A 23,257-nucleotide genomic window follows, 5' to 3' on the forward strand; every position below is an offset into this window, starting at 1 on the left:
CAAAAACACCAACCTTCATTGCTGCTCTTGAACGCAACTCAAAGTGCAGCCCCTTGTTGCTAAGCAACCTCCACAGAAGATTGACACCAACTTCAGTTGTTTCATTTAGAGAAAACTTTATTTAAATAAACTTTTTTTGTTGTTTTTTTGTGACAGTTTCAGCTGCAGCGTTTTCACCACGCAGAATAAGAACAACAAAGATAGCTCAAAGACAGCCGGCAGCCGAAGGAGGTATATTAATACAGGTAAGTTGATAGCCTGCCTGCCATTTTTTTCGCTTTCACTTTCTGCCATGACAACAACCCCCCCTGCTCATTAATTTATCATTAGCTAAGTTAATTGACCGTCAACTTAACGTTAGCTAAGAGAGCGAGGCGAGTGAAGGTATCAGTTGCAACTTTACCTAACATTAACGTTAGCTAACTTTGTCTGAAAGATTAACAAACGGCACTATATCAGCAAATGTGTAAATAAAACAGCTAATTAACGGTTGCAATCCCCCCCAAAAATGTTCAGGTTAGTGTTGGACGTCAACGCCTTTACGTTTGCGCAGGATGGGGATGATGACACTGGTGGTATTCTCCTAAATTAATCCTGACGGACAAGTTTCAGCAATGCCAGACGTTGAACCGCTCAGATTCCCATCAAGGGAAGGACGACCAAGTCAGCACGGTGAGAAGAAGAAGTGTGTTTACGTTAAAGAAGTCGAGTTAGCAGTGGTGGAAGGTAACTAAGTACATTTACTCAAATTCTGTGCGAGGTACTTGTTCTTTATGTGAGTATTTACATTTTATGCTACTTTATACTTCTATTCCACTACATTTCAGAGGAAATATTGGACTTTTAACTCCACTGCATTTGTTTGGTAACTGTAGTTACTAAGTTACCTTACCTCTAGTTTACTTTTTATTTATACAAAATATTACATGTTCAATAACATATATTGTTATAAATTAGCTACACAGCAGTAAATAATACATATAAAATTAGCCCCACCTTTATCAGCTGCAACATTAAAGTGATATTTACATGAATCTATCAATAATTGTAATATAATAATATAATATTCTGAGATTGGCCATTCTGCATAATGAGTACTTTTACTTTTTGCACTTTTGATGCCACTACTTTTGAACTTTTACTTGAGTAACATTTTGAATGTAGGACTTTTACCGGTATTATTATTTTTACTTAAATAAAAGAGTACTTCTTTCACCACTGCAATTTAGAATTGTTTAATAATGAATTTGTGAAATAGATCCGCTTCACTGATCCATTTCGTTAATTTAAGTTCATTTTGACTTACTTTTTTGAAAGTGTAAAATCTAAAGGAAATGCAACATATACTAAACTACTACTACTACTACTACAACTACAGTGTGGTCATAGGTCACAGTAATAATATTAATAATAAGAATAATACACTTTATTTATATAGCACTGTTCAAAACACAGCAACAAAGTGCTTTACAAATATAGAAACATTCAAAAAAACAGTGAAATGAATTAAAAGCAGAAATAAAACACAGAATAAATCAAGCTGAATCAATACATTCATTCATCTTTAACCGCTTGTTGGGGGCTGGAGCCAATCTTTTTAAGGTTAACATACAAAATTGAATGTGGTATTTAAAGCTGTCTACGAATTAGAAGTTCATCTGTAGATCACACTTGTATCGAAATACATTAAGACAGCTGCCCACCTACACTCACAAAGTCCTGCCCGTAGACTGTGGCTATAATATACCTGCCATTATGATTTAGAGCATATTCAGCCCACTGGTGACATATTGCCTCACCATCTTCCTACCCTACTTGGTTCTTTCACTGTGTATTATTCATCTAAACTGCTCAGCAACAGATGGCCTTCATTTCGGGTCTCCCCACAGTTTTTCCTCAACTCTTCTTGGGAGTCAGCTCACTCACGAGCCATTATTCTAATTAATGTTATCATCATGGCAGGATAACCGTTATCTCACTGTGGGAAAGTTCAATAGTCTCACAAACAGATTGTGACTTATTTTGAACTGATTCAACTACTAGTTTGTCTACAGGTTCCTTGGCAGTTTTTGTTGAGTCTCTCGTAGGTGGTCATTTATCTTTCTAACTGGTATACAGGGGCCTAACTACCCCAAACATGTGATGCTATCCTTTAAAATGATGCCAGGCAACACCAGGTGTCACCATGATGGCACTGCTGGCAAGACAGGTGTATGATCATCTGATGGTGCATGTCACACCTCCACATGACAATCTTACCTGCTATGTTTCGCTGAATTGTACAATATACGACAGAGTGAGAATTCATAAGCTAATGTTTGTCTTTGTACAGTTTTCTCAGTTGTTTAAAAGGAAGTCATAGTGTGTGTGAATTTCACTCATTTAAAAACATGATTTTCCGGACAGATATATTTGCAACTGTTTTCCATTTTTTTATCTACTTAATACTGTAAATAACTAATTACATTTTGCATAACTTTAGCTCAGTACCATGTTAGGACACCAGCATTTTAGTTTCATATGTGCATAAATTAATTTGTCACTGTGATAGACTAACTTTTATACTAAGGCTTTTTGAATTAATCATTCACAGACTGAATTAAAACATTTTTTTGCGGTAGCATTCAGATGATGTCTATTTGAACATTTAACATTAACTTGGTCTTCAGTAATCTTCACTATTTTGAATTTGACCAAAGCTTACTCTTACCTGCAAATGAGTATGACATGTATTTGTACTTAAGTATAGACAAAAGAAGTCAGTATTTTTCAGATGTTCATGAGTATTGCCATTTGCACTGCTTTTTTCCCTTTTTTTCAGCCAGATGGCGTCCTTTCACCACTAAGAATTGTGCCCTTGGGTTTGTCTTGAGATGTTCAAATGAGTTGTCTCTGCTCTCTCACTGATGCTTCCAATATATTGCAGAGTTTATGCAACCAGAATCCAAGAGAAAGTAAAGAATCACAGTGCATGTTTCACAGCCAAATACATTTTCATAATTACTTTTTCAAAATGAAGTTACTGATGCACGGTGAGTGTTTGTTCCAACAAAAGTCTGTTGTTTTCTGATTGAGGGATAGTTCATCAGTATGACATTTATAAAATAATTCAAGGGCTTCCACCATTATGTAAAGGACATCTGTAGTTAGGGTTGTCTTTCCATTGCTTCTCTGAAAGCAGTTGTTTGTTTGTCATAAACTAAGTTGCATTTACACATCGATATCTTTTGTTTTACTCAAGATCAAGCAGATCTTCAAGTCGTCTGCTCTGGTAGACGTCGCACTTGTGCTTTGCTCAACAGTCCCTCGCCATGTGTCAACAATGCTATTTACCATATCCAAGAGCTGAAGATGATAGTGGAAAATTGGTGTCAACAGGTAAACAGATGTCAGATGTACTCAGACGTGAAAGATTGTAAGACATTTCAGATAGGAGTAAAAAAAATAAAATAATCTATTTCATATTTAGATTTGTTTTTATTTTTGTCTTGTACTAGTCTGGAAAATTTCAGCCGAGGATCGACCAGGACAAGCACCAATACAATAAAAATCTAAGGTGAGGTCTTCTCTTGTTTTCATTTCTTATTTCTCTTTTTTATATTCAATAGGGTGTAAAAATATGACATGAGTTTAATTCCTTTTTATCAGATTTCAGTCCAGAGACTCAGATACTGAATCAGTGACGTCTACGGAGTTGTTCGTCGAAGGCATTGCAATTAGTGCACGAGGTGAACCCCTTTTTTCTTTTTAGGTAGAATAAAGTAATTTCTGAGATATTGTTATGCAGTAGAAAAGCAAACACTGTCTTTAATGTACAAGCAAGTAAAGGACGCATAGGTGTGTAGTGTGGACTTCCCTGCAGAATCCCTCGGTGTAGATGTTGCATTCCTTGCTGTAGTGTTTAGTCAGTGTGACAATAACTCTTACCAGCCCCAGTTACTGGTTCACATTTTTTGTCTACACGATAATTAATTATTCCGTACAGTATCCAATTCTGCTAATAGAATATCATGGATCAAGTATGTTTATTTGCACTTGTAGGCGGTCAGATTATGTTAACAAAACTTTGCATTGCTTACACTTAGCTGTTGTTTATTGAGTATTAAGTGATGACACAGTGCAATACAATGTGCTAATTTTGCGGAGTTTCTCATCTTCTAGAAAATTGTCCTTTATCTCCATTATTGAAGAAAATAAATGATGTCCTTGGAGAGGTTGTGTATCTGATTGAGCGGCTGGAGGCCGATCGGCAGTATGCAGAGGAATCTCTCAACAAAGAGAAGAAAAGAAAAATATTTTTGGAGAACAAAGTTGACAGTATTTCACTGTGGGGACTACAAGAGCACCCTTTTGTAGTCCAGAAAGGTCAGTTATTGACAGATGTATCATTGTCTCCTCATAAAAATATTGTGATACTGTTGTTCTTCATTACAATGGATAAACAAACTAATTGTTGACTGTTTTTTTTCCTAGAGCACGAGGCTTGCATTAGAGACATCACTGAACTGAAGTGGCAGCTAAAACTGGAAAGAGATAAACTTGACCAAGCCGAGGAGAAACTTTCACACACTGAGGTGTGGAACCAGAACTTACACAAGGACATCATCTTTGCCAAAAAACAAATTCCCAATGTGAAAGAAAACCTGGACCTCCAGAGAGGCATCATACATCAGATCAACACTGCTCAAGCTGAGGTAACCTCCAATTTGACTTATTCTGGTTTTAAAAAAGAAAAGCAGAAAAGCTGGACACCCATGTTTTCCAGCAATGTTGATATGAATGTAATCGGTGGTAGATAAATGCTTGACCACATTCTGTTGCATTTTATATATTAGAAAGTAACCACAATGAAATAAGCAACAAATCAGGTAAATTTTAAGAATTGTTTCTCCCTCACACAATAGCTCTATCTCACTCACCCACTCGCTCTTTTCTAACTCTATATTTAATCCAAAAAGTGGTATTGGCACTAGGGATTTCAATGTTTGTTGGTCTGTTGGTCCAGTGTCCATCCAACACTTTGGTTGAATAAAATCATTTCATTTTAACAATTGACTGGATTGCCATGAAATTTGGTCCAGACATTCAGGGTCTCCAGAGGATGAATCCTAATAACTTTGATAATTCCCCGACTTTTCATTTAGCTTTTCTTGTTGTTCATTTCTTTAGTTCAAGTCAGTATGCAGCAACATCTAATGACCCAATTCAGCCTCCACTGTACTTGCAGTTTAATGCCTACATGCAAATATGCCATGAAAGTGTACCAATAGAGAGAAGATTGATGGGGTAGATACAAAGGGGGCAACTTTGACTCAAAACCATTGCAGCTTTATGGTTGCTAAATGAAACACCAGACCAACACAATTAGAACAAATGACATGTTTGTTTTTTAATTATATCTTAACAAGTCATTGCCTGTGAGTGTCCTGAAGATGGTAACTTTGGCCTATGATATTAAACTCTTGATCTTTTAAACCAGGATAAGCACAGGATTAATAGCTCGGTTTGAGCTTTTGGGATTTTCTAAGATTTACAAAAGCTAAAAAAAACCTGTTGACTTGTAGGTCTAGGATTCAGAATATCATGTTGCAACAAGGTATGATTTTGTAACGGGATAATGTGTGAGAAATTGTTCACAAATATATCTTGAGGAAAATAATAAGCCCATGATGCATCTTTCTTTAGGCTGATGAAGTATACTCAAAAACACAGAGTGATCTCATGCTGGTTCAGAAGGAGTTTAAAAAGATGGAGCTGGACACCAACAATGAAAAGATATCACTGGATTATGAACTGTTGGCAATGAAGAATCAGCTGGCCAACAGATTGTGAGTATCTGTCCCAACAAACAGATTCACCATCAAAATAGTGCAACTGAGACCGGAGACATATTTCATGAGAAAGTTGGAATCATTAATGTCAAAAATTGCATACAGAGAGTATACAAAGTATAAAGTGGTGGGACAGTTGTGTTATGTGTTTTTTATCTGGTGTGAATTGTGGAGTTTTTTATTTCCAAATGTATTTATTCTATGATTTATTTGATGTTTTACATTACATTATCAAAGTACTCAAGCATGTAGTTGGTAAACATATGTAAATCCTCGTTAAACCATTTTAGTATTTCGGATTACACCACCGGAAACACTATCAGGTGTTCGTTATAATCTCATACACCTCAAACCAAGATATGGTCAACAGTTAACAGTCAACCATTCTTTAAATCAGTGTGGAATATACATTAAACTGCACATAACCATAGCAATAATACTTCTGCTTGATGTGGCATTACAAGTAGTCTGATTGTAAAGGACCTAACCATTCATTCAACAACCCTTTTAAATATTTGAATACAGATGTCCTGACAATAATAATGGACTCAGCAGGATTTTAATTTTGATGCTGAAAAAAATCGGGATCAGGTCAATAGGTCATGTTTCATATAAGTTTGATTCCAGCTATGTAGAAAATAGAATACCTTAATTAAGGGTATATTTTCCTATTTAGTTACGTAGTTAAGATACTGTGTTGTAGATTATTCTCTTACAATATATCAAGTACCATGAGTCGCTTGTGCTGCGATACCATCGCTCAACTGTGCAACATCTTGACAGCAATTCCAAGCCTGAAGTGAGCCCTGGATTACAAAAACAGCTTTTAATCCACAAACTGTTTGTCCCTCTAGGGAAGATTTGAACAAATTGAAGAAGGTTGAGGGAGATCTATGTGCTGAAATAAAGAATGGTGAAGAGACGGTTGCACTTACGGAAGAAAAGTGTGCAGCCACAACACAACGTATCCCTGAAATGATGGAGCTTGAGACAGCTGAAAAAGACTGGGTAACTGCCATTGTCCATATATATATATTTCTTTTCAATTTTAAAATTCAGTTTTCAATAGTTTACAAACAAATTGAATATTCTTTATTTTATTTTGTCCCATAATTAGACCGCTATCAATCAATCAATCAATCAATCAACCAAGCAATCAGTCAAAATAATCATGTTTCCCCCCCCCCTTTTAATAACAGATTTTGCAATTGAATCTTCAAATTGAGGATGAAATGTGGAAGAATAAGAAACTAAAAGAGAAACTAAATGCACTGCAAGAGGACATTGAGAAAACTGTAAGTATTGTCACAATAGTGTTTTAAATCATATCACAAAACATTGGACATTTGGTGCTTCTCTGTCTACTTATGTGTGTCTTGGTAGTTCATTGGTTAGAGCATGGCATAAGTACCAGACTGTGATTGGACTCTCACTGGCGCTATGCATGCTAATAGCGTGTGAATTCATGGCACTGTAAGGTGTTTTGCTTAAGTGCATCCACTCAGCAGCACACTGTATGTTATGTTATCCACAGAGACTTCATGGGGAAGCAGAGGTTTCCTGCATAGAAGAGCAGCTCAATTCAAAGTATAATGCGTTTACGGCTCTTCGTAAAGAAAACATGGAACATGAACAGAATGTGGAAGACTACAAGATAAAAATTTCAGAAAGGTACAAGATCAAAGCCAAAACCGTGGAGGAACATAACCTATTTGCTATTACTTTCAACTTTAGCATTCCACATGTATGTGTTTACTATTACTGTACTATTCGGTGTGATTATTGCTAGTGAGAAGGCAGTGAAGCAGATGCATGAGGAAAGGAAGCAGATGCTCCAGAAAATCATTGACAATGACGAGCAGTGGGAAAGGGCCAAGGATGAAGTGACCCAAGTTGTAGCCCAGCACAGTGTCACCCAGACTAAACTGGAAGAGCAGGAGAAGCTCACCTTCATGGAAGAACAGAGGGCCAGGGTCAGTGACAACATATGTACATGTTCTATGTATATTGCATGGGTCACAGTTTGTAAGGGGAGTTTTATTCAGGGCTCTCTTTCTCTGTGCGCTCTACAGAAAGAGATTGAAAACCTGAGGAAAAATCTGACAGGACAGATGACTGCCCTGGAACTACTTAAGGTAAATGCATGTGGCGCTTCAGAGAAGAAAAATGTGATCACAAAATTGTGATGCTATCAAAGTCAATTTAAATTGGAATCTTCAAAATATATCTCTCTATTTTCGCAGACTTTTTCAGTTTATGTGGAAGATTTTGAATAAGCATATAGCTATGATGAAAGGTATGAAGAGTTGAAGCTTCACAAAGCACAGTCTCAATAAAATTTGAACATTATACGTTTCATAAAGATAGTTTTAAATGCCCAGGCTGTATTCAATTGCATAGTTTTATACATTCCTACATCCGTTAGATTTTCTGTCATAGTTTTTACTCCCTGTATATGTTTTAAGACTTTAGGAAAATTACATTCTGCCTTGTATTTTCTTTTGCATCAGGGTCAGTGTGCAAATAAAAATGAAGAACTGTATCGACAGCGAAGGAGCTCAGAGCTAGCTAACCAAAAACTTCAGAAAGATTTTGAAGAAGCATCTACAGCAACAAAAGAACTGGAGACAAAAATGGAGGTAATGATAAGGCTTAGTGATGTTTAATCTTAGTTTGAAGTATTAAGTCAACTGCATCTTTGACTAATCTTTTGTTTTTATAGAAAATCAAGAAACTGACAGAAAATTTGGAAAAGATCCAGTATGAACACAGAAAAACATCAGTCACCCTTGAGAAGGAGATAAAACTCAAAAGTGACCACCTGAAAGCTGCACAGGTAAGAAACAAAAGGACCCATAATGTAAAAAAAGAAAGATTTCAATTTCTTTTTTTGATGCAGGTTGAGGTGCTACATATATAAATATTGGGAACATGTCAAAAGGCTCAGTCCACAGAGAAATGCACACAGCCCGAAACTGTGCCTTTAAACAAGCTGTCAGGCTGCCTGTGCTATGTCACAGCTATATATAGGAAGAAAGTGCCACTACAGTGCCGTTACAGCCCCTCCCGGCTGCAATGACAGTGCAGCGACCCAGAACACCTGGAAACCTTAACCAATCAGAGCAGGGAGGGGGATTTTTAGAGACAGCTGCTAAAACAGAAAATTTCCGACAGTATGAGAGAATGTGTTTTTTGAGTATTAAAGCATGTTCTAGGAGAAACTCAAAATGAGCATAACATTAATTAAATTAATTCATTAATTTAAGTTATACATAAACCAATTCTTTATGAGTCATAGAGTAGTTGCTAGGTCAAGTTTACTCTGTAAAGCCCATCAGCCATTTATCACAGAATCACAATCATCGCCCGCTCTTAGTACTTGGAAGAAGAAAAAAAAAAACATTAATGCAACTACTTATTTACAGGATTTACACACTGCAACTGTAAAAAAATATGACAACATCCTGGGCAGGATCAGTGACCTCACTAAGAAGAGTGAAGAACACCGGGATGCTTCAGAAAAAATGGAAAACATTGTTGAAAGCTTGCCAGAAGTCATAGCAGAACTTCAGTAAGTTATTCATACACGGGACAGACTCAGTATAATGGTTTATAAAAAGAATGAGAAATTATTTTTGGAGAATATTCAATCATTCTTCAAGAAAGAAATTATTAATAATTAACCTTTTCTCAAAAAAATGTTTCTTTTATTATATATGTGATAATATTTATAGTTTCTCAGAGTATTTCTTAAATACATGCTTTGCTTTGAGTATACATTTCCACCAGCTCCCCCACTGATGCAGTTATCATACATTTATGATATTCATAACTCATTTTAAGAAAATAATAATCTTTTTATGTGTTTGGTTTCTCCTTGCAGAAGTGTTTTTGATGTGGTGGAATTCAAAAACAAATCAGCTGCTCTCGTAATGAGCACCTTGCAGTCTGATATTAATAACTGCCAACAACGAACACAGCGATCCATGCAGACACACACTGCTCATGTTGCAGCAAGAAAAAAGGAAACGGAAGACACCAAGGTAACACAATGTTGTTCAGTATTACTTTCTGTAAATACATGACTTTTTGTGTCAAATACTGTGAAATCAGAGAAGAAAAAAACCATCTCATTGTTTATTTGTTTGTGGATTAGTGTCAGCACATTGCCTGTCACAATACTTCCCTTAAGATGCAGAGAAAAGAGCTGCGTGCAATTAAAATTACAAGCCATGGTCAATCTTGTTTAAGTGCTTTTCCCACAAATGACAACTCACTGTTGTTATAGTCTTTTGTCTGGACGAACTTGATGATGCATGTCCTGGTGAGATGCTGCACCTATTGTGTTACCTGTAGGTCAATATTTTCAATAGCAATGTAAGCATATACAGTAGTTCACAATGTCAAATAAGCATACAATCTGGAGTGTTTTATATGCATGTCAGAAATAGGCTCTTGTAAAAACATGGGCACACTCTGCACAAAATAGCATGTATCTGAACACCTCTTTGTAAGAGAAACCCCTATTTATTGTAAGGTTTTCATCTGCAGGATTATCAGCCCCAGTCAGAGCCTCTTTGCTGATGGGGGTTTCACATGGCTTATCTAATGTGAAATCGCCATGTGGTATATAGTTTCATTAAACGGTGATCAAGAATGCATTAGTTCAAAACAAGAAAAGGCAATGGAGCTTAAGCCGCCATGCATCCAAGTGCAGCAACTTTAAAGAAGTTGTTGGCGTGAGACAATTTAAGAATTAGAAGTCTTCCTCATAGACACAACTCCCATTAGCCAGATAAAAGTTAGCCATGCAAAAAAGGGTTTAGTCTTTTCACTTGACGAAATAAGATGATATAACAACAATACTCCTCACCAAATAAAAAGATCAGAGAGAGTCTGAAGTTTTCTGGAAATTGGCCACTTTAATCATTGAGACCAATATAAAGCACACATAATGTCTGCATTAGCATAACATAATAAGCAGAGTGTGCATTCAGAAATCACAGTGCATGAAGCAGAATGGTTAGATTCTTTCAGATATTTCTAATAGAAGAGATTTCTGCTAAAACTGCTGACCCCATACTATACTCTTATAAGCTCCTGTAGGTCACAGCTCCTCTTTTCTGTAGAAACTAATACAGGTCAGTAAAGCTAATGGCCTGATGGAAATTCATATGTGGCTGTATTAAATGCAACCTACAGTTATTTTCAAAGATACAAATACAAAGGGTTATCAAGCTGAAATAGGTTGACTCATTAGTCCTGTATAATCCGTGGTCCGTCTATTCCATCTTTCATGCACCTATTTTTTTGATTTGATCAGGGCTTGTCATTTGGCGAGCACAAAGTAAACAATGCAAACTGCCGACGCTATCAGTTTCTTATGGGCAATGAAGTGTAATTTGTTCCATTTACACTTCACAACAGCATCAGATGGGCTTTGTCAGTGCTGCATGGAGTAATTAAACCTGAAATCAATAGCAGGCATTTGTCATGTTTACAGCCCCTCTTTCTGCTGGGTTAAACTCATCACTTTAGTGCTGTTCTGTTTTACTGCAGAGACACACTTCATTATGTCTGCAGGTAGAGTTGAGATATTCACCAGCCATACATCCAGTACTTGGGGGAACATTGTTCAAATGAAAATAGGACATGCAGAGAGACACATAGTCACTGTGATTTATTTGCTTGAGTTCCCAGAAAGACTCCATTGTTGTATCCCTGCTATTTGTATTGCCTTAATTAACAACACAAATACAGAAAGCATGTATTGTATTATATCTTATAAGAATTTTAAGTATTGTAAATATCTTCTAAATGGTCAGTGTGGTGTTACTATACAGTATGGACACAGTACAGTAACACGGTATATTGCCTCTCCAGTCCCCTTCGTATCTGGACATGTCATGAAAACATTGATCTATGCGATCATGTCTTATGTATTTTACATCTGTACTGAACATAGTGCTGCCTCAGCAGTATTTCTGCTCGTGTAGCTGTGGTCTACTACAAGCTATTAGTAAAATGATCATCATACTAAAACAAATCCATTTTGATTGTTTTGTAAAATTCCCATTCAAGTTTAAGAGGTCCTTGATGCCAACCACAAGACTTTTGGTTTCTCACAGCAAGAGGGTGCTGGTTCCAATCCGGGCTGGGGCCCTTCTGTGTGGAGTTTGCATGTTCTCCCCGTGTCTGTGTGGGTTCTCCGCGGGTTCTCCTCCCACAGTCCAAAAACATGGATGTGTTAAGTTATTTGATGACTATAAATTGCCCGTAGGTGTGTGTGTGTGTGAGTGTGAGTAGTTGTCTGTCTCTGTTTGTCTCTATGTGCCCTGCGATAGACTGGCGTCCTGTCCAGGGTGTACCCCGCCTCATGCCCGATGTCAGCTGGGATTGGCTCCAGCCCCGCCCGCGACCCCGATAGGGACAAGCGGTTGAAGATGGATGGATGGATGGTTATAGTTAGGGATACAACAATCAGATGCACCAGATCGGTATCAGGACTGATACTGACCTAATTAATCAAAATGGATATTGGTCATAGCATGACTGATCCACATTATTGTTTTGCACTGCAGGTGATCCCTGATCTCATGTAACTGTACATACATTATTTCAGTGAATTTTGTGCAGTAAAATATACAAGGTTTGAATTTGGAAAAAGAGAAAACTGATATTGGATCTGTACCTGGTATTCACAGACACTCTGAATTGATCAGAATCAGGATTGAAAGACAAAAAGTTGTATCAGTGCATCATCAGTGACGATGTAGTGTATTTATGTCACAATTACAATAGTTACAATATTGGTCTTGCCCTTGCTTGTGTCTTGGTGGTTATTTAATAGCTACTGTAAACACATTATTTACCTTTTACCATTTTACGTGAACCTTTTGTTTCCATGTGTGCGCAGGAAGCACTAAAAGTTTCACTGAAGGAGAACAGACAACTGGCAAGCAAGTACGTAGGTCTTAAGAAGATCCTCATGGAGGCCAAAGAAGAGGAGGTGTCTGCATTGAGTGAGAAAAACCATACACATAAATCAGTGTATTATTACACACAGGTACGGCTTTTTGAACCTTTTGTTGTGGTCACTATCACTCTTTCTTTTTAATTATGTTTTATGACTTCAGATTTTTCCTCGTTTTTTTTATGTCCCATGTTATATTCCATGCTATTATACTTTGCATCACATAGCTCTTCTTTATACGGGCAGTTATTTTAAGAAGGTTTTAGTTTGGCAACCAGTGAGGAGGTTACTGCAGCAATCTAATAATGATGAGATAACTTGAGTGTAGGAGGATGATGGATGTGACATAATGTAATGATAGCTATGTAGTTTTGCCACCAAGGGGAGTAAAGAGAGAGGTTGATGGTACATGTAAATACTATACCTACATTTTCTTGATTATAGTTTTTGTAAGGTGGTCAGAGGTGAAACGTTTTATTATCAGGGTGTTACAAATTTGTCTGTGCTCACCACAGCTCACACATGCACACACACACACACACACACACACACACACACACACACACACACCATTGGTAAGGGATCAGCAGCAAATACAGGTTAGGATCAGACAATGAATGTGCCTTCAGTGCTAAAATAGTACCAGAGGTGTTGACTAGTTGAGGGAGACAACTCAGCGGCATTTTACTGTTGTTTAACCTTTATCGTTTTTGACACTGTTTAACTGTAATAAAATTACACATGACAAGCATAACAGCAGGAAGAAGCCACACTGCTCCTGCAATAAAAAATTCATATTATTTGTTCCAAGAATGACTAATACCTTTACTTGAGCAATTCCTCATCTAACTGCATGAATGTTATCAAGTGAAAAATGCATGCAAAAATAAAATCCTGTGGACAGGATTTTCCACGCTCATGATCAAAGCCTGATTTTCTTTTACTCCGGATTCAGCCTTCACCATTTTTGTTTGTTTCAACTCCACACTTCTATAACAGCAGCCTCTCGGCTAGTGTTTTATGCCTGCATTTAGTTTTTATAACAAGCTTATAATCGACACAATGTTTCTGAAATGTAGATCACATTTAATCTGATTCATACAGGAACATTCACGTGCCCTTCTTTCCTGTTTAAAATGTATAATTATCCTTATAATGTTTGATTTTTATGTCCCAGTTAGTACATGCTGTATATTACACAATGTGATTACCATTAATTAATTTGTTTGTAACTGAAGGCAACAAGGTAAATGCTTTTAACATTGTCAGGATCATTTGAGAGATCAGAACATTAATGCATGTGTGCGAGATGCCTCACACCAGTCATTTTCGTGTTTGAAAATCCATTAATCTCTTTCATTATATTCAAGTGAGGGACACAGTGAAAACCCTCTCTTAAGTATCCCTGAAATATAATCCTGACAGCAGGCATTCCTGACTTAAAGTGACACATTTAAAACAACCCATTCTGTGCTTTCAAAACAACTACTAAACAACACATAACTCCCTTTAAATGTAAATTGGCATGAAGATTTCTACTATTTTAAATACATTTCCTGGCAACTTCCCCCCCAAATTATACAAAAAGCATCTAAAACATGAAACCTGAAACATCCTTAATAGATGTTTGGGAGTGGGTTCAAGTCGTTTTGATAGGGATTTTTCCAAGTCATCTCAACAAAACCCATAGTTGATCGTCACATTTTAAAATGCAGGTTATAGCCGTATCTTTAAAGCTGAAATTATTAACCTTCCAGTTGTTGTTACGTTAAAATGCGGCTAAGTAGTTGCTGCATCTGGTGTTAGGCTTGTTACTTTATGGTAGGTGAGGTAGTAACAACCATGTACAGTTGTACTTCATTTAAATTTAACTACTCAACAGTTTCTAAAAAAGTAAAAATATATAATAGCTCATCCGAAGTAAAGTAAAATGCTACTTACTTCGTTTAATCAGTATTAATAATCTAATAATATAATGAATATCAGTTTAACACTTTAACACAGGGACAGTTTCCTTCAGAATAAGTACTTTTACCTTATCTTCTTCCCTTCAGTAAAAACAGTAATACAGCATTACTACGTTTGGATCTCAACACTTTGTCGACCACTGATGGTAGTGTATTATTTATATCTTTATTTATTACCATTGTCACTCACAACAGGTGAGTGACATCTTCAACATTTCTTTCTTAGACTTATTAACGTGAATGTAAATGTTAAGGGTATTGTCATACTCCATCATAATGGATACTGTATAAGAACATGTATTACTTAAACATTTTTGTTTTGACGATTTCAGCTTTAATATACTTAATTAACTCAACTCAACTAAACAGTCGCATTCAACCATACACATTACATATTTTGTGGTATGTGAAGGCTCTGTATGGTTGTAGTGGAAGAAGTATGCCCTATTTATTAATTGTCCAATCAAGACACACGTCAGCAGATTTATCTAATCTAATTAGAGATAGTAAAAAGAGAATGTAATGAAACATTAGGACATTTTTTCAACAAAATTCAAAATGTATTAATACATAAATCAAATAAGCAAAAGTCTTATTTATAAATGAAAAAAGGAATGATTAATTAGCATTGATAGCACTTGCTAGTTTGTGCCTCTCATGAAAAGCATCTTGATTCTACTTTACGTGTAAGCATTGCTTTGTTTATGTGGAGGCTTTCAGCTCTTGGGTTTTAACAGGGTACACCATAAAGAGCATTCTTGTTATTGTCTTTCCTTCAGGAGCTGATGACTGAGCTAATTCGCTTTAGTTTTCAATGCACTGGGGAACACATTGCCAAGCAATGATAAGCTTTGTAGGAAGAGTAGAGAGATGGAGGGGGAAGAAAAGCAATGGCATCTATCAGAATTTAAACCTCTTTGCTTGAAACTGTGTTCAAATAATAAAGCAAGCAGCATGTCTTTCCAAGAGACTAGGAATAATTTCTGGTTTCAGTGGGGGGTTCATGACTCTGTGTGTATGTGTAAAATATGTCTTGAGGGGATTGGTATAAAGTTAAACTGGGTGAAGTAGAAATATTTTACTCATCAGCTTTGCAGTCACAGAGTTTGCCTCGGCTAGAACAAAACTGCTGAAGCATTTAGAGAAAATTAACCCCCCATCCTGGCAGCCAGATGTGACTGGATTCTGATGAGTGCACACGAGTGGGCAGAGAAACCAAGAGACTGTGAAATTCCTGTCAGGCCCGTGTACTGCAGAATGGGCTATTGACTGCTTTCTCTATTCCCCTCCATCATTCTTCTTGAACACTGCCATTAATTTCCTCTCCTGCCTTACCAATTCCTTTTCTCTGCCTTCTCTCCCCCTAGCTCTCTTTGTTGCAGAAGAGGATGCACAAAGCTTTGGTGAAATACTTCAAACAACGCAGCCTATACAGCCAGGCTGAACTGGACCGGTGCCAGGCTCTTTCTCAAGAGACCGACCAGAAAATAAAAACAGCCCAGGTATATTTGTACAAATAGGTATAAAACAGGCTGGAAAACTGCACAAATTGTCACCATTCATATAAATGGTAACTCCCTTTATTCAACGTTTATCCTAGTCTAGGTATTCTACCGGATGGAAGCATATTCTTATGCATACTACAGTGACTCCATGTTATGCATGGTATTGTTTGAGCCTCATCCGGCTAGTCAGTTGCCTTGTCTCTTCTTTGCCAAGCAAGGGCAGCCAGGCAAACATCCACCAAGGCTTTGTGCCTCACTGCTATGGTGGAGTTAAAGACGCCGCTGTTACATTACAGTCTATACATTCTCTCATCAGATCACGGACTGATGTGATGGATTATGTGTCTGCTAGAGTGCCTATGCAGTGACCCTGTGTCTGAGGCGAGCTCTGCCTCTCTAGATAACTCTATAAACACAACACTTTGTGTTTGGTCACATCGCATTAACATTTCAGCCTGTTTGCTGTTTTAGCTGGGGTGTTTTTTGGCTTCACGGTTAATTCAGAGTGAGTTCATTACACCGCACGGAAGATATCTGCTTTGCTGCTTTTTCTTTGTGAACATAATAACCTTCTGTCCGTCTTCCAGAAGAGTAGCGGCATATTCTGCAAGGTTGAGAAGTAAGGATCTTCAATTAGAGGATAATCGGTGTCTAATCTGTGCTGTGATGTGGGATGAGGTCAAAGCGGACAGAGGGACAGTGATGAATCTTTATGAAATGTCCTGTCCAGCATTACCGCAGAGTCAGGTGGCATGCAACCATACCATGAACTACTTCTTCCCTTCTTACTTCTCCTTTGCCTTAACAGTAGGGTGTCCCAAACCCCTAAATAGTTATGTCTGTCAGTTGCAATAGGTTGTTTTTGTTGTTCACCAAAATTCAACTTTATTAGATATGCTGGAGGCAATATATGCTCAGATTCGATTTGAGGTGTTCCAGGGGAAACCTAGTAAAAAATACTATTAAGTGGTTTTCCTTCTCTGTTCCCCCTCCTCTGACTGCTGACAGTGTTTTTTGATGGGTCTAGTCCAGACATTACAGGGAGAAGCTATGTCTCAGTGGCCCAGCCTCAAAAGGCCCCAGCAGATCACAGCTCAAGGCAGGGAGGAGTGGGGCACAGGGGGAGGAGCTATCAGAGAGCTGCAGAGTGTGAAGGACAAAAGAGCTGGTGTATTCAAGCGCACCACACCGTCACCCGTCACAGCTCAGCACAGGGTCCATCAGAGCAGGCAACACTCACTTTAAACAGGCTTCTCCTGAACAGTCCAGCTCAGTGTCTACAACCTTTATGAGAAAATGCAAAAAAAGGAGGCATAAACACGCAATTTGCATGATTGCTTAAATATTACGCCCTTAAATGTGATCTTATGATCCACAAAAAATGAACTGACAGTATGCAGATAGGGAAAATGCACATGGAATATCAGTAGGTCATTAATTAAACACCAATTCATAAATACATCATACATATATTATCAATATCATTGCCACTTTGCAAGAAAAGGATGAAGAAATCAATGGAACTGATACCATTTGTGACTGGAGTTAAACCAGGCCTATACTAATCCATCATGTCCACTTAACCCCACCAGCAGAACGTAAGAGAGGTCAGGTTAGTGCTTTCACGGCTAAGGCATGCTTGAATCAGAAGCCAAATGGCAGTTTGTTCAAAAGTAGCTTGAGGGGAGGAAGGCCAGGGAACCTTAGGGTGGGCGAGTTGGAGTGGGTGGGGGTGAGAGTGGTGGTGGGAGTGTGGGGGGTGGCGGGCTGTCATCCTGTTACACTCCTGCCAGAACTGGCAGTTCAGCTTTGTGTTCTACAAGTTTACACTAGGGATGGCATAATTGACAATGGCTAACAGCGGAGAGCAGTGCAGAGCCTTGTTGAATGGCCAGTAATGATTGGAGCAGACGCCCACTGCCCCAGTCCCAGGGGACTGTAATCCAAGATCCTGTTTCTGATATAATTGTTAGTCAGAGAATTTCTGCATGGCTACTCCGGTTCAGATTCCCAAGCTGGTTGACAGTGCCAGGCAGTTTAATAGAAAAACTGGATGCTGAGGTTTTTAAAACAGAAGAGCACTGAACCTGGACATGGTTCACCAGGAGCCTCTTGTTCTCCTTCCTCACAAAAATAAGAACACGATGGTAACTTTACTTTCACAAATGTAGACTCACCATCAGCTGTGTGTGGGATGCAGATAAAGCAAGGATTTTGTATTGTTACCTTTCTTCAAAAACAGCACATTTTCTTAATTAGCTTGTTTTCATTTATTATGTTATTCAAACAGGAGGGGTTGTCAGCAGAAATTCAGCTCATCTCTGCATTCCTGCAATCCTTGACAGATGACTCTGCTACCACTGATGATGCCGGGGTACACAAACAAGCCAGTCCGGGATCGAATGAGTAGATGCCTTCAGTTCAAACAGCAGTGTAATTGGACATTCACCTGTACCAGACAACTTACTTACCCCAGCACGCTTCACTATTCCTCCCTCTTTACTTGCAGCGAATCCATAACAATGAAACAGGTGACTTTCATGCTGCTGTCAGGACTGATCTAATTTTAGCTGGGTGAATGATTGCAATTGGCTTTGCCTCATCAGATAATTAATCTATGTCACCATTAATTGGAAAAGAGAATAATTACAGGCAGTGTTGACAGAAATTCTACGCTTCTCCAGATTCCAAGATCTAATTACAACTAGTGAAACCCTGTGACCTTAACTAGCACTTAGTACACCTTGGCCACCTTGACCATGTCCATGTGAGGACCACTGTCTATTGAAAGACCCTGTTTTTGTTACCTCTCCCCCACACTCCTTCACTCTCCTCACTCTCTGAGAGCTGTCTCCCTCAATCACTTTTCAATATTCAATCTTAATTTTGTGGAAGTTTAGCATTTTCAATGAGCTGGAGATGAATGATTAATGAATAAATTTAAATGCTTCATTTTGTCCATGGATCATTAGTTAAGTCCTTTGTGGGAAGGACCTGAGAAAGGAGTGAAAATTATTGAGACATTAGCCTGAAGCAATCCAGGGGTAAATAGTGTGCACAAAAGGATGTTGTGTGCGCACTATCCACTGGCTTTCTAAAGAACCCCGGGGAAACACTGTTTTCAATTTGGAATCTTAACTCAATCACATTTAGCACTTGTAGAAAATAGATTTTTGTTTCAACAATGTCATACTAATGGGACCCTAATGCTTGTTCTATATAAACTTTAAAGGTTGGTAAAAATGTTTCAGGATAAACAATACATTTTTCTATACCTTATTCAACTCATTACATATTTTTAATTTACATAAAAAGTATAAGTAAACAAATAATAACAGTCATACAATTCTACATGCTGTTGATTTTCCCAAGCTTGATGCTTATAGACTGCTCCTCAGAAATATGTGTTGCCCTCGTCTGTCTGAGTCTGGTTGATAGAGATGCTGTTGTTTTTGTTGATAGGCTGGATGCATCTCCTACTCGTGGGGACAGAAGGGGGCAGTGTGAACACAACAACCATAAAAAGACATCATTGACTGTAACGCGGTCCAGTCTAGTGTAACATGGCCATAGAATTTCAAATTATGGATTATTTTTATTCAGTCAACAGGAACAAATAAAATCATTTTGGAATAAAAAAACAAAAAAAAACTTTTATACATTTATTCTCTTTTATATGCAAAATAAGTTTTAATAAAGTTTTATTCTGTAGCTTTAACTTAAACATGCTATATAATAAACATACTGAACAGCTTGCTTAATAGCAACAATATTGAATCTCATATTGACTACTCACATGGTGCCACTAGATCTCCAAAAGTGTCTTAAAGAGAAATATGTATATCATATTCCTTAATGACTATATGGCAATATCTCAAATGAAAGTGCCTCCCCAACACATTTATCTACTCTCTTCGCATCTAATCAATCTACTAAATAAATGAAAGTGAGCCACTACTAGATGTCATCACATTTATCTGCAGGCGTGCCTCAAAGCTTTTCTTCTGTTAGATGCTTGTTTCACTATGGTAAGGATGGACTATACAGCACATGCCTCACTGTGCTGGTGTGTTCTGTGATACATCAAAGCTGGTTAAGAAGATATTTTTGTAGTTTTGTGTAAAGGCAGATTTTGCAAGAGACATGTCGGTGAAAATCAGATTTTCAGGCAGCATGATTCTCAATTTCAGCCTGGCGCCACCATGCAGACGATGGGCCCGTTTCATTTGGATTCACTCCAGTGATCACTTCTGATCGTTGATGCGAAGCCGAGTGAATCAGAGCAGCGATCTGTCTTCTCAAGCTACCCCAAATTCTGTTTTGAGATCTTTTTAAAATCAGGAAAAAATGGAGGTGTCTACTCAAACCGTCCTGTCTTTGTTCATGAGCAAGTGGAGGGTTGAGCCATGGCGCTGATGGAGCCAAGGAAAGAATGTGAGTGGAGAGAGGTGCTACTGTGTCTAAAATATCAATGAGGGAGATGCTGCCAAGTTTTGGAGCACACAAGGGGGAATAAGTCTTCTGTTAACATAAAGTAGACCAGGAAGCTCCACTGCTTCATTTAGTAGCTCTTCATATATTTTATCCTATAGAGAATCTTTTATTTTGACAACTAAGGTTCATTCCCTTAAGTATTTATACAGTACAGTAAGTTATTAGGGAGCGTGTTCCTTTAAAGTTAAAGTGACTACAGCATCTGTCATAACGTACAGCTTAACAATACACTGGAACAGTGTTTGCCCAGGTGAGTCCTTAATGTGAAACTCTGCAGAAAACATGCCAAACAAATTCATCAGTATAACAATACATGTTCCTTGTGTTGCCACACTCATTTGATTTCAAAGATATTTATCTTAACAGGAGAATAATTTGTGAAAGTCTCTGACATTTGTGGCTAGCTAGCATGATAATAAATCCATGGCTTGGAACATTTTTTAGTTAATTAGAGTCAATCAATCCAAACTTTGCTCACTTACCGGTGTGAAACCGGAGTATAATGAGCAGAAATCAGCATGGTGATTGGAAAACACAAATTACAGCTGTTAAAGAGAAACTCATCCACTTTTCTTCTGTTGATGCCAATGCCTGCTGCGAGGATTTAAAATTAGCATGGCATTCCTTTAATGGATGTTAGGAGAATGTGCTCCTCTATAATTAAAAAAAAAACTGTTGATATCCTCAGAGGCTAAAAAAGGGGGGGTTATTATGATAACAACTCTTTAGAAGGACACATTGGTCAGTTTATTTCATTTTGTTAAAAAATATACACCTAGATTACCCAATATTTATTATGTTATGTATCTAATATAATAATCTAATAATAATGTAATACTGTATGTATTATGAGCAAATTAAGTAACGCTCTGTAATGGTGTTTGACCATAGCAACAAGGTGGTCAGCACTGCGGCTTCGGTAAGATCATGTCACTTATTAATGAACTTCCGTGATAAATATGGGACAGTCTTTGTGGTTACAGGTAGCGTATAGCTCTGTGGTCAGGGCTACATTCATATTATTCTTGACATATTTCATGCACCTTACCTTAACGGTGTAATGATGTGAGTAATAACCCGGTAATGTTACAGTAGGACCTTTATCTGATCTAGGCTCTCAGACAGGAGTATGATATGACCCTGCTGCTAGTGACCAGGACGTACATGACCTCAATGCTGGATGGAATTCCTCTCAGGAGCTCTTGGAAAGGGAGAGCTTATGTTGTTGAGCTCATGTTGTCGGGGGCTGGTAACAGCAGCTTGCCATTGTATTAATTATTGTCAGGGAATCCAAGGGGTGTAGATAATACAGAATGCACTGGTTGGTCCCATTTGTTTCACTTGTCAGTGGAGTGAATAATTGGGAGTGCTGACCATATTAGACACACAGAATTTCTAAAACATACGACTCAAACAGTTGCAACACAGAAGTATTTCTTGGAAATTACCAAAGCTTAATGTCTGAGAATTTTCAAATCAGTATGGAATAATTGGCCTGTTTCCCACTGCCAAATTAATTTACTCGTTTTACTCTGACAGCAGTAATTCACAGTGAAATATACTGTCTAGAATATAATGCTTAATCAGAGAAACCTTGTTTATTATTGCATTTTAAATTTCATTATTTTGAAGAGAGATTAAACGTTGTACTTTAACACTATTTATTTTGAAAACTTTAAAGCATGCTGAATGTACTTCTCAGGTAAGTGCATTTAACATCCCAACTTCTTTCTTTAAAGGCTTGAGAACATTGATACAGTTTCAGTAGAAGGGGTTTGCTAATACAATGGGGCTCATCTTGCAATTCTCCCAAGGAATAACTATCAGTCCTGCTACAGCAGCTTCAGCGTCCCTAGGTGACCGCGCCACTGAGCCCGTGCTCGCTCCATCGCACCCCACTCCACGCCTGCTGCCACCCTGAAGGTAGATGCATCACGCTGGGGAGACTGCGCAACAGCAGCCCCCTCTACCACCAGCCCCCAAACCTCCTTCACAGCACGGTGGCCTCCTCCGGCCCCTACACATCTCCGGGTCGCCACTACAGCCCAGGTCCCAACGGCCCAGACTATCCCTCAGGTGAGTCTCCATACCACCTACATACCTTCTCCCGCCTGAACTGCACAACCGGTATCCTTTTGTCATTTGAGAAATGGCACACAACCACACACATACTGTACACACACGCTCCTGTGCTCACTCTGAAGGGGACACCGCCTGTTCCTTTCTGCTCACCTCCCGGCTGCCGGCTGACTCTCTGAGCCGTGTCTGTGGTGGCTACGCCATGTGTGGGGATCTAGGGGTTTAAAACAGCAGGCCTCCCATACTCCCTGAATGGCAAATATAAGTGCTTCCAATTTATGACACAGTGGACGTTTTATGAATCATGTCTGACTAACTTTGATCTGAGATGACAAGCACGTGCTAATCAGTCCCAGTATCAAAATATATGTAAAAAAAATATAAAATCAAGTAAACACATGACTGCAT

The 23,257-nt window shown here is 38.1% G+C and overlaps 1 protein-coding gene across 1 annotated transcript; it reads left to right on the forward strand.

Moving 5' to 3' along the window:
* Window positions 1–567: 567 nt before the first annotated feature.
* Window positions 568–18,686, forward strand: ccdc178 (coiled-coil domain containing 178; the record flags this gene model as incomplete). The annotated part of the gene is made up of 19 exons (XM_083928001.1): window positions 568–672; window positions 3,242–3,378; window positions 3,498–3,556; window positions 3,649–3,728; window positions 4,162–4,365; window positions 4,474–4,694; window positions 5,686–5,828; window positions 6,686–6,839; window positions 7,031–7,126; window positions 7,366–7,502; window positions 7,621–7,804; window positions 7,904–7,966; window positions 8,342–8,470; window positions 8,554–8,667; window positions 9,257–9,402; window positions 9,715–9,874; window positions 12,748–12,897; window positions 16,139–16,273; window positions 18,567–18,686. The coding sequence occupies exons 1-19, from the start codon at window positions 615–617 to the stop codon at window positions 18,684–18,686; spliced, it is 2,490 nt and encodes an 829-aa protein (XP_083784127.1). The 5' UTR covers window positions 568–614.
* Window positions 18,687–23,257: the final 4,571 nt, after the last annotated feature.

The sequence above is a fragment of the Echiichthys vipera genome, assembly GCF_963691815.1.
Source record: "Echiichthys vipera genome assembly, chromosome: 15".
NCBI lineage: Eukaryota > Metazoa > Chordata > Actinopteri > Perciformes > Trachinidae > Echiichthys > Echiichthys vipera.